The 12,511-nt window shown below is 39.7% G+C and overlaps 2 protein-coding genes across 5 annotated transcripts in view; one reads left to right on the top strand and one right to left on the bottom strand.

The window, feature by feature from the left end:
* LOC128026858 (THO complex subunit 2) overlaps positions 1-4,217 on the bottom strand; it is a 53,373-nt gene extending 49,156 nt beyond the window's left edge. For 2 of the 4 annotated variants that reach the window (XM_052614100.1, XM_052614101.1), the window contains exons 1-3: positions 4,044-4,207; positions 3,141-3,193; positions 1,762-1,853 (exon numbers count right to left, since the gene is read on the bottom strand). In XM_052614100.1, the coding sequence (XP_052470060.1) occupies positions 1,762-1,853; positions 3,141-3,193; positions 4,044-4,108 (210 nt within the window). In that variant the 5' untranslated portion in view covers positions 4,109-4,207. Of the gene's footprint in view, positions 1-1,761; positions 1,854-3,140; positions 3,194-4,043 lie in introns of all 4 variants that reach the window. The other 2 variants (XM_052614098.1, XM_052614099.1) reach the window with 2 other exon arrangements.
* A 532-nt stretch (positions 4,218-4,749) lies between these two features.
* On the top strand, positions 4,750-12,126 carry LOC128026888 (magnesium transporter protein 1). Its single transcript, XM_052614154.1, has 10 exons — positions 4,750-4,910; positions 5,396-5,565; positions 6,861-6,978; positions 7,256-7,396; positions 7,499-7,639; positions 8,265-8,354; positions 8,480-8,543; positions 8,755-8,829; positions 8,913-9,003; positions 11,572-12,126. The coding sequence occupies exons 1-10, from the start codon at positions 4,830-4,832 to the stop codon at positions 11,585-11,587; spliced, it is 987 nt and encodes a 328-aa protein (XP_052470114.1). The 5' UTR covers positions 4,750-4,829; the 3' UTR covers positions 11,588-12,126.
* The last annotated feature ends 385 nt before the right edge of the window (positions 12,127-12,511 follow it).

The raw sequence follows: 12,511 nt of genomic DNA, 5'->3' as shown, positions 1-12,511 counted from the left end.
TCAGCTGCAGTCTTTACCCTGGAAACCCCATAAATAAAGCAGCTGCTCCTTTCTAAAACATTTAAATAGCTGTTTGGATTTGTGGATTTGCTATGATAGCTCTTTGTGAATGTTAATGCATTAAGGTTAAATAATAAGTGTCTTATTGTAAAGTGATACCTATTGAACTTTATAGTTCTTTTGCACTTTAATCATGTAAAACTTAACTTAATATATTTTTCTGCATTGCATAGTAATTTTTGTTATAAGAAGTTATTAAACTCATACTGTATTATGACCAAACTAAGTTTTAATATCGTGATAATACTGAATACCGTGATAAAAGCATTAGTAATTAATCACAACATGAACATTTGATACCACTATATCCCTACTCCAGACCCTTGTGACCTCATGATCTAATGTGGATCATACAGTAACACAGATTTATAGTTGCTACAACAAATAGGGGAGACTTCGAGTTTCAAAATGTCACATGAGCCCAGAATATGCAGCACTGAAGAATCACATGTATCTCAATAGCTAAAATGTCACATAATAGCTTTGTATAGCTTTCTGTTTTGTCATTTCGTTGTTTACAGTTAAGTATGTGTATACAGGTTCTCAGAAATAATGATGTATTTAGCTTAGCCCATGTACAATTCTAAAAACAAAGTTTAACGTCATCCAAAAAAATGTCTCACGTTATACAAAAAGCATACATTTGACCCCTGTAGAATTGTGACCGCACAAGTGGTGTAGAAATTTAGGAGGTGAATACAAAATTACATACAATATGGTAGGGCTGTAGCTATCGAATATTTTAGTAATCGAGTATTCTACCAAAAATTCGATCGATTAATTGAGTAATTGATAAAATGTGTTATTGCTTAATTATATTGACGCAAATTCCTTGCCATTCCACGTTAACCTGTAAATTCCACTTTAATGAATGGATTCCACGATTCCCTCCGCGTTTTCTGCATCGCGGAAATCATAGGCCCCTAGTTGTGGTAGGCCAGCTCTGTCTTGCAATGGACACATGCCCGCACCCTCAAATCAAAATACTGCTGACTCCTTGCAGTATGCGTTTTTGGACGCAACACTTGTGTCTCCTTCCGCTTTCTGGTTGCGCAAGAACCTGACGTGAGATTTCAAATAAATTAAGGGGCCATTCACATATCGCCTCTTTTGCGTGTGCAGGTTCGTTATTTCCAATGTAGGCGCGCGGCATTCGCGCTCATAATGGAAGCGACACGGTCGCGACACGCACGCAGTGCGTCGCGCCCGTTTTTTCCAGGCGTGTCCGCACCGCATCGAGTTAAAAACATCTCAACTTCTCAGAGAGCCGCAAGCGCACCGCGGGTCATGTGACAAGAACTAACCAATCAGCTTCATCCTTTCCCATAACAACGTTGAAAACTTGTTCGTAGCTGTATATGGATTGCCATTTGGAAATAAATTTAGTAGCAGTGCTAGCCTACTGCGAGCGATTTTTAGAGCTGCAAATCCATTTATCCTTTGCTCAAATTTCCACGTCTTCATGGAGAGGGCACGTCATGGTTGCTTAGCAAAGGCAGACGCCTCAGGGGCGTGTTTTTAGGCGTGATATGTGAACGGCCCCTAAAAGAGGCTTCATCATTTTTTGTACTCGAGGAACAATATGGGTATTGTACCCTACAATATGGCATAAAATTTGAAAGGATAACAACTGAACGTCTATGAAACTTCAGTCAATAAAGCATTTTGGGTTGAATGTTATGAGACGGGGTGAGCACTCACCATTACATCAGTCAGGAGACTGGCAGCCACCTCCACCTTCAGACTGCCCTGGATCACATGCCAGCAGAGCTCGTACAGGGCCGTCTGCAGATCTACAACACACACAACACACTCAATAACAGATTTCAGTTCCTACAGGCATGCTCAGAACACCTGCACAGCTTCTGTCAAGAAAACCACTAGGGCGAACCGAAAAGGATGACCCATGGTCACTTTCTCCATGAGGCCAGTGCTTGCAGTCTTTTGTGTGTTATCCATAAACCTCTAAACTTTTTTGTAACGGGTTGTAAACTCAAGTCACTTATAACTGTCACCAATGTTATCTAGATGGTTGCAATTGGTTGTGTTAAAATTGCAACAATAACTCTTCATAGTCTGAGTAGCAGCAGTTAGAATCGATTAGGAGATATTAATAAGACTTGCATTAATATTTCCCCAGTGACTGTTTATGAAGTTAACGTAAACCATATTCTTTGTTGTACACCCACTGTTCCTCTTGAAGTCCAGTAAATAAGTGGAGAAGAAACCCCCGGAGTGAACTTGAGGGTCGAGTAAATCTGTGAAACACCTGAAAATCATCCGCAAGTGCCTCTGTCCGGCATGGATCACAAACTATTCCCAACTTTATTTCTAAAGCACTTTGCACAGCCATTTAACAACCAAACTACTATTATCCACAAATGCAATGTTTGTTTGGTTGCGTTTAATGCCATGCCAGCTTCTGTTTGTATTTTATATTGTATCAGGTTTATAATTCATGTATTTTCATTAAAACCTCACAAACTCCCTCTCAACACACAGAGCAGATTTATGAAAAAACTCCTATCTTTGTTGGGAAACATAAACTTGGTTCGCTTAAGAAATTTCTCTATCTCTGCCATTTTTTAAAGACCTCATAAATTTTTACGCACTTTTAAAGTTTGATTTACATTTAAAGGATAAGTTCCCTTCCTGAATAAAGACCTCCTGATCATTTACTCTCCTCCGTGTCATCCCAGATCTTCATGTCTTTCTGTCTTCATTCACAAAGAGGTTTTTGAGGAAAACCTTCCAGGATGTTTCTCCATTTAGAAAATGACCAATCGTTTTTTGGGATCGTGTAGAGCTCTTTGAAGCTGCACTGAATCTGCATTTTTAACCTAAATCCGACGTTCCCCATTTTAGTCCATTATGTGGAGAAAAAATAATGGAATGTTTTCCTCAAAAACCTTACTCTCTTTGCGACTGAAGACATGAAGATGACACGGAGGTGAGTAAATGCCCAGGAAATCTTTATTCTGGAAGTGAACTTATCCTTTTTGCATTACTTGCACAAATAACAATAATATACACAACCACCGCCACACGTCCTGAGTCTAAGAATTTGGAAATGAGCTCACCCTTAAACTCGTCACTGCTGGGTTTCCCCGCAAGGTCCTGGAAGAACTGGAAACTAGAAACAGAGAAGACAGAGAAGTGAATAGCTAGAAAGAGAACTTCAGTTGATAATAAATGCATTAGCAACAACAACAACAAAAAAGATTATGTCAGATGCATTGACAAACCCTCACTGGATTTTAAGAAAGCTGAAGTTTTCTAACAAGACGCCTAACATCACTAGATGAGGAGATCTTTAGGTTTAGGAGGCATTGGCATCACAAGCTGTCTACAAAGGCTCTCGACGCTAGGATTACTACGATGCCACCTAAGTAGACAGCTAACTCGGCGTCAGCTCAGTAGGGTTATTATTTATTTTTATTTTTTTTGACTGTGCTGCTCATAAATGCTATATAGACAGGTCAGATCGCTATGTTTCGAGAGACAACAATATCTACCGGGGCGCTTATTAAAGTGAAATTGAACTCTTCAGTGCAGTTATCTACAGCTTACACTACACACACCCTCTTAACATCCCATAATATATACTCCAGGTCCACTCAGGATACATTTAACACACACTGATAAGAATGCACATGCTAATGCTAACCCAGCTAACTGTTAGCACACTGACGTTATATTCATGGAAATTATTGTCACCGAAGTGCTCGATTTAGTGCTTTTCATATCTACGTACAGAAGCGATATACTTTATATCGTTTATTTAGTTAGTGGTATACTTAGGCCTCAGTTTAATTGGTTATTTAGATGAACTTTAAGTCATGGGTCTGGAACGCGCACTAGCTGTGGACATTCACAATGAGGAGAAGATTATTTGTGATTTCGATAATCACCCGCTGCGATACCACACAAATATGACTTTATATTCATCCACACTTCCCATCGGATTCTGAACTCTTACTCACAACTCATTTTTGCCGGATTTGTCCCAGTTTTTGATCCAGTCAGACGGGAGGATCAGCGCCGCCATCTTCCTCCTCACTAGCTCGCTCGTTCACAGCAGCGGGAGCGCGCACGCACGCATGCACCGGGTGTTGTTGAGCATAGGTGTTGAGCGCGCAGATGCATCAGTGCATCTCGGGATGTTTGATAGGATCCATTTCATTTCATTTTAAAGTAATTTAACATCTTCGTTTCATTTCATTTTTAAACAATTGAAGCCAAAAAAATGACTAGATAAAGACACCCCTAAGCGTGCGTGATTCTTCTTTCTTTGTTTTAATTTTTAAATGGTGTCTTTTGATTGTACAGTTGTATTCGCAAGCTTTTACTGTATGTAAATTATTCATAATATTCAATAAAACATTAAACATGTTGGTGAATCGTGCTGGGCACCCGTATTCACCGATATATATTCCCCGTATTCTGTATACTTGTTTTCTACAGTTATTTTTATTTCCACAGACATGTCCATCATTTCTTTAGTTGCTTAATATATTTAATTGTTTTCTATGTTCTGTATTTCGGGAATGCACGTACATTTTTTAAGTAACCATGAATGAAGATCGGCTTTTGATAATAATAATAAAATAAAAAAAAATCAGTGGCTTTTATTTTGAAAGTTTTGTTCTTCTAGCTTGAGGCTTTTATTTTACAATCGTTCCACGGACACTTCCGCATCGCCGAGCTCCACCAATAGGAAGCGGCCAGGAGTTCCTAGGACTGTCGTGAGCGCAGTGGCAGCTTCAGAAATGTTTTATAAACTTTTGATAGTTGTTTTCCTCGCTGTTTGTTTACAGGGCACGCCGTCAGATGGACAGAAAAAGAAGGAGGTCAGTGGGTTTGAATCGTTTTTTATATATATATTTTTTTTTATTCCTCATACATTGAGGTTATCTCATCGTTCGGTCTCACAGTCTCGAGGGATTAAATGACACGTTAATTATTTTTTATTTATTTATATTTGCATTTAATAATACTGTGGTCCATCTATGAATCACTTGAAATGAATTAAATTCACAAAATGAATTATTGATCTCTATTTTACTCTGTGTGTTATGTGTGTGGCCTTGTATGCAAATTAAGCCAAGCTTCCTGCTGTGCAGCCGACTTGTCATTACTACTATGTGTGGTTCATTCTAGTATGCATGTAATATAGGACATAACCGTGAGGTTACTGCATAAAGACTGAACTGGTGATGAATATGCTGATTGCCTATTGCTAAAAGTGTGATGTGAATGAATGGTTGATGTGTGTGTGTGTGTGTGTGTGTGTGTGTGTGTGTGTGTGTGTGTGTGTGTGTGTGTGCGCGCGCAGACCCTGCTGTCAGAGAAGGTCAGTCAGATGATGGAGTGGACCAGTAAGCGTGCCGTGATCCGGCTGAATGGAGAGAAGTTTAGGAAGCTGATCCGAGCCCCTCCACGAAACTACTCCGTTATCATCATGTTCACAGCGCTGCAGCCACAGAGACAGTGTGCAGTCTGCAAGTGAGAGACCTGAGAACACACACACCGTCAGAACACAGCACAAGCACGCACACACACACTGTCAGAACATGGTACACACATACACACTGTCAGAACACGGTACGCACACACAGACACACACACTGTCAGAACACAGTACACAGACACACACACCATCAGAACACAGCACACACACACAAACCATAAGAACACAGTACACACACACCATCATAACACGGTATACACACACTGTCAGAACACAACACACACACACACTTGAGAACACAGTAAACACACACCTTCAGGACACCGTACACCCACACCATCAGAACACAACACACACACCGTCAGAACACCGTTCACACAGCACACACACACACACACCGTCAGAACACAGCACACACACACACCGTCAGAACACAGTACACACACACACACACACACCGTCAGAACACAGTACACACACACACACACACCGTCAGAACACAACACACACACACTTGAGAACACAGTAAACACACACCTTCAGGACACCGTACACCCACACCATCAGAACACAACACACACACCGTCAGAACACAGTACACACACACACACACACACACCGTCAGAACACAGTACACACACACACACCGTCAGAACACAGTACACACACACACACACACACACCGTCAGAACACAGCACACACACACACACACACACACACACACTGTCAGAACACAGCATACACACACACACACACACCGTCAGAACACAGTACACACACCGTCAGAACACAGTACACACACACACACACACACACACCGTCAGAACACAGCACACACACACACACACACACACACACTGTCAGAACACACTACACATACACACCGTCAGAACACTGTTCACACACACACACACACACACACACACACACAGTCAGAACACAGCACACACACACACACACACCGTCAGAACACAGTACACAGACACACCATCAGAACACAACACACACCGTCAGTACACAGTACACACACACACCGTCAGAACACTGTTCACACACACACACACACACCGTCAGAACACAGCACACACACACGTGTCCTCATTGTTTGTGAAGCTATTAAAATCTGACACAGAATGAAACTTGGAAAGCAAACATACAACATTTATCCCCGACCACGAAGTTGAAGTCAATAGAAATATTGAACGCTATTTATTTAGTAAAAGTTCTTTTTGTATTTCCATTTGTTAGAAATGACACGCTTGACACTGAAGCCTAAAACGTTATTTGCTTTATATAAAACATGTTTCTGTGTTTCACTTGTGTTTCCAGGCAGGCGGATGAAGAGTACCAGATCCTGGCCAACTCTTGGCGCTATTCCAATGCATTTACTAACAGGATCTTCTTCGCCATGGTGGATTTTGATGAAGGCTCAGATGTTTTTCAGATGGTAAAACTACATGAAAAACGACGTTTGCTTCCATAATGTGTCAAGACTTGACCTTATCTTATATATGTATGTGAATGTGATGCCTGGAGATTAACACTAACCTATCAATCTCAAAGACTGCGTGAGGTCGGTGTTAAAAGGAAAGCTGTTATTACATCAATTAAAATAGATTGCATTGCATTTTGGCTGATGTTGATATTAAGAAGCATGAAACGTCATCATCATCATCATCATCATCATTTCCATCATTCCTCATTGTATGGTCATTCTGTGACAGCTCAACATGAACTCGGCTCCGACATTCATCAACTTCCCGGCCAAAGGCAAACCGAAGCGAGCCGACACGTATGAGCTGCAGGTGCGAGGCTTTGCGGCCGAACAGCTGGCTCGATGGGTGGCCGACCGGACAGATGTGCATGTGAGTCCAGTGCAGACACACTGAGGATCTGAGCTGAAGCTCCCATCAGGCTTTACATGCTGTCTGTCTGTCTGTCTGTCTGTGTGTGTGTGTGTCCTTCAGATCCGGGTCATCAGGCCTCCGAACTACGCCGGGCCGCTGATGCTCGGTCTGCTGCTGGCCTTCATCGGCAGTCTGGCTTACGTGCGCCGCAACAACCTGGAGTTCCTGTTCAACAAGAACGTCTGGGCTTTCTCTGCTCTGGTGGGCACCTGTGTTTTATAACACTCTTCTGTTGGTCAAGGGGATTCAAATGTAGCTTTAGAATGTTGGTGTGTATCTTTATTTTGAACGTTCCGTTGGCGATGAGTAATGCAGCACCTGCAGGTCTGCTCCCTCACATTAGAGTATCAGGAGACCGTCTGCAAGCACAGCTCAACTTGGGATCATCAAAATAAAGTCAAACCTGTCCCATTCAGTTTCTACTTTGTTTTAATAACTCACTGTGAAAATAGCCACAGAAGCTGGCGCGGCATGATGCAAACATGTGTAGCGTGTTCTAGTTAAATGGAATTGATTTGAATTAAATGAATAATAGAATGGAAATGGAATTGTCTGAATACAATAGAGATCCAGGCAATATCTAGAGTCTTTGCGTGTTCTTTATTCATATCTACTGTCTGTTTAACGGCAAACACGTTAGCGGCTGCATAGCAATGCATGAACAACTGTTGTGAAAACATTAGAGACTGACGGGGGAGTTTAACAGGCAAACATTTCTCATTTCTTCAGATCATGTCGTTAACATGAGTGCATCTCTCTCTCTCTCTCGCTCTCTCTCTCTCTCTCTCTCGCGCTCTCCCCCCCCCCCCTCTCTCTCTCTCTCTAGTGCTTTGTTTTGATCATGACATCTGGTCAAATGTGGAACCACATCCGAGGACCTCCGTACGCTCACAAGAACCCAAACAGTGGCCAAGTGGTGAGTAAACCCCTTCCGTTTGTTTGGTTTTGTACTTTAAAGACCCCCTGAAATGCTTGACCTGACACCCCAGGTTCTCTGCTGATGTATGGAGAAGTGAAATCCCTGCATCTCTTTCTTTGCAGAGTTACATCCACGGCAGCAGTCAGGCTCAGTTTGTGGCAGAGACTCACATCGTTCTTCTCTTCAGTATCCTTCACTGCTCTGTTACACCCTGAACACACTTTTGAACAGTAGTGGAGTGTAGAAAAGAATCATTTTGTTGCTTTGCAGTCTGAAATGATGTTTTATGCATCTGTTCTCACTCCGTGTTAGCTTCTAACATCCAAACATGTGATTCAACCCATGCATGTGTTCTGTTTGACTGGTTTTCTGTGTATCTTCCTGAGCTCTGCTTCAGATGCTGCGGTGACTTTAGGGATGGTGCTGCTCCACGAGGCTGCGACCTCTGACCTGGACGTTGGGAAGAGGAAGAGTAAGCAGTGGAATGTGCTGTCTCTGTAGATCATGAAGGCTTGACGGTCAGAGCAGGTTTAAGTGTTGTTTGTGTCTCTGCAGTCATGTGTGTAGCAGGAATCGGGCTGGTGGTGCTGTTCTTCAGCTGGCTGCTCTCCATCTTCAGGGCCAAATATCATGGATATCCTTACAGGTGAGTCTGAGAGCGCTGATGAAAATATATACGGGTGTCCGCGGGGTTTTAAAAAGTATTAAAAAGTGATAAATCAAAATAGTCAAATTTAAGGCCATTAAAAGTGTTAAATGTGGTCTCAGAGGTATTATTTTTTTCCAAATTAGGTATTATTTTTTCAGACTATCAGGTGTCCTATTCTGATTGAAATTCTATCTGCGTTCGCGTTAGTTCGTTTAAATATGGGCTTTAGCATATCTGGGCAGATAATCAAAGATCTTTCGTCTCCGTCTCAACGTATGTTTGATGCTGACGTCATATTCAGTGGTCGTTCGGCATCATCTCAGAACACTGCGCGCTCAACAGAAGTGGCTGGCTTCCGTTTTATTTTAGACTTGCTTCAAGGCATATCTTCAAAGACTGGACAACCATCGTCGTCTTCATGGGCAAATGCAAGTTTTCTAATAGATTTACTGATAGCGCTGTTTCTCACACATGCAAAGAGAGAGAGAGAGTCTTACCACGCTGAATCGACACGCTATATGTAAACTATTCTTTGTTGTCTTCTCCTGTCAAAATAACGGAGTTCCTTTAGAATTATTCATATTCATTTTCGAACAAGCAGAAGACATACCGGTTTATCTGGTAGTGGGTGGAGCTAATGCGCAAATGTCAATTTCATTGGCTGGCGCTGATTTAGTACCGTCCCTATTTTGATTTCAGCAAATCAGTTTGACCGAACGCAGACAACGTGATTAATATTCATGAACCCAGCAGCTCATCAATTCATAGTGCATTGTATATACAATAGTATGATAGTAGAATTAGTAGTAGTATTATCTTTTAATAATAATTAATTTGAAACCCTCAATGACCAAAAATATCTTAAGCATCACCACCAGTCTTAAGTTCAGTTAAAATGACAAATATGCATTCATTAGGCCTAAAAGTAAATTATAAGGGCATTGTGCTAGAAATATTACTATTATTTAGTAAAATGTATGTGATACTGCTACTACTGTTGAAAAAAAATAAAAAACTTTATTTTTTGAAGAAATAAATCACAATATTTGTTCCATGTTTTAATTTTAATAGCAAATCCCCTTTATTTACCAAAAATAAAATGTTTAAATTTCATAAATTAAAAGACAAATTAAATTTGGGTGAAACTTGTTTACTGTTTTTCATAATTATATAACTTGTAGAAAAACTTTAAACACAATAACTATAAAGAATGGCATTGGTTTTATTTTTAGTGTAAAAAGTAAAAAAATTTTTAATTAGCATATTTTTGTGTTTTGCTTTGGTACCGAAATTGGTACAGAGAACTGTGGATTTTCACGGCTATAGGTACCGAATATTGAAATTTTGGTACCGTGACAACACTAACAGGAAGGTTTATTGTTCGGTGTGTAAAAAAAACATCAATGTCAACTGGATGGGAGCTAACGCACTTCGGTCGCATATGCAATCCACTAAACATAAAAATGGAATGCGTGCTCGGAGAGAGCAGTTAATTCTACCAATCTCAGCTGTCTGCGCGGCTGCACCTCCACCACCACTGCCGCAAATTCGTGGCGCAGTTTTTGAATCCGCAACAGTTCATAGAAGATGCCCGTTTGTAATGCATCAACTTGCAATGAATGCCAGCAAGTTTTATTTACGAAGTTATTTACTCTAAATCTATTCTTTTTTGTATGTTATATATGTCAAAATCTGTGTAAATAATAGAAAGGTCGCTGATTAACACTTGCAATTCAGTGTTGTGATGGTTTTAAAAAATATTCTGAAGGTAGTGAAAAAGGTATTAAAAAGTAGTAAATTTAACTTAAGGATTGCTGTATATACCCTGGTATATATATATATATATATATATATATATATATATATATTAATGCAAAATGACAGATTATTGATAATAAATATTTTATTTGAGACAGACATGGTGCAGAAACGTGAATAAATATTTTTCATTAGCATGCAAAAGCTCATAAAAAAAAAATTTGAATTAACTTTATTTTTTATCATTATTTTATTCAACAGCAATGATCATAAGTGACACTAAAGCCATTTAAGATGTTAGGAAAATATATATATATATTTTTTTTTTTTTTTTTTTCAAATAAATGCTGTTCATTGAACTTTCTATTTGTCAAATAATTCCATCAAAAAAAAAGAAAATAAATAATAATTATATATATATGTATATGTGTGTGTGTGTGTGTGTGTGTGTGTGTGTGTGTGTGTGTGTATGCAGCAAAATCTTAAAACAAAATGATTTCTGAAAAATAATGTGACTCTGAAGACTGGACAAATTATTCTGAAAATACAACTTTGAAATCAGTAATTAGTTTAAAACAGTTTATCAATATTTCACATTTTTACAGGTTTTACTGTATTATTGCTCTAATAAATGCAGTCTTGCTGAGAAGAGACCGCTTTTAAAAACAAGAAAATCTTACTGCACTCAAATGTTTGAATTATAGTCTATAGAAATAGTTTAAAGTATGAATTTATTCATTCAAATGATGACTTTATTTTTTGCATTGAATGTATTCACTGACGTAAATGCCTTTTCTCTTTGTGCAGCTTCCTGCTCGGTTAAATGAAGGCCCTCGGAGGAACGGTGGCAAATATTAATGAGCAAAGTGCCTCAATGTTTAACATGAGAGCTTGATTTGGTAAAGTTGTGCTTGAGCCTGTGTGTGTGTGTGCCTTTTTGCTTTCTTTTTCTATATTACAGATCAGCTTTGAAAAGTGTGTCCTCTCTCTGAGTGGCGTAGTGTCAGGAAACGTGGTGTGGGTTACACCGAGGATAAACCCAAGCAGATACACTCTGTGGCTTCGCTTGCTAATCAGCTTTTTTAGCTAATCAGATGTACAGTTTTATATTGAATTTGGTTCGGTTTATATGAGTAGATTTGAAAGACGCACAAAAGCAAGCAAGGTGTTTTCAATTCTACCTCTTAAATGTTGATCTCGAGTGTCCAAAGTCAAATCTGTGTGTGTGTGTGTCGCTTCTGAGCTAGTTCAGTGTGTGATGGAAAGAAAGCTCAGGGTGAATCAAAGTGTCCTAAATGTGGAGGATTTGCTGTAGTCCTGCCTCAGGTGATGATTTCTGCCAATAAAAGTGCCTTGATTGCTTGTTGCGTTGTATTTCTGTTGATTGCTCTGTATTAGTTACACCCCTTCAAACACTGATGCACTACAGTAATATCAGGTGCACTCAGTAATTATCAGTTCATGGCTATGTTAGGAACATTGCATTATGCTAGCTGCTAACTTTGCATTATTCCTAGATCATCTTCTCTTGTGCACAATCTCTGAGACCTGGTGAAAACTAGATCCCATGATGCAAAGGGTCTCAAAGTTACAAATAATAATAATTAAATAAACACCTATATGCATGAAACAATCATTGCATGCACAGAATTAAGCATGCATAATACTTCAGATCATCTCCTGATTCTACAACGTTTTTGCAAGTCTCTATGGCTTTGCAAAAATGCGTGTGATGTAATCATTTTTG

Source organism: Carassius gibelio, chromosome A14, assembly GCF_023724105.1.
Source record: "Carassius gibelio isolate Cgi1373 ecotype wild population from Czech Republic chromosome A14, carGib1.2-hapl.c, whole genome shotgun sequence".
Classification (NCBI taxonomy): Eukaryota; Metazoa; Chordata; class Actinopteri; order Cypriniformes; family Cyprinidae; genus Carassius; species Carassius gibelio.
This window is presented reverse-complemented; position numbering and strand designations above follow the sequence as displayed.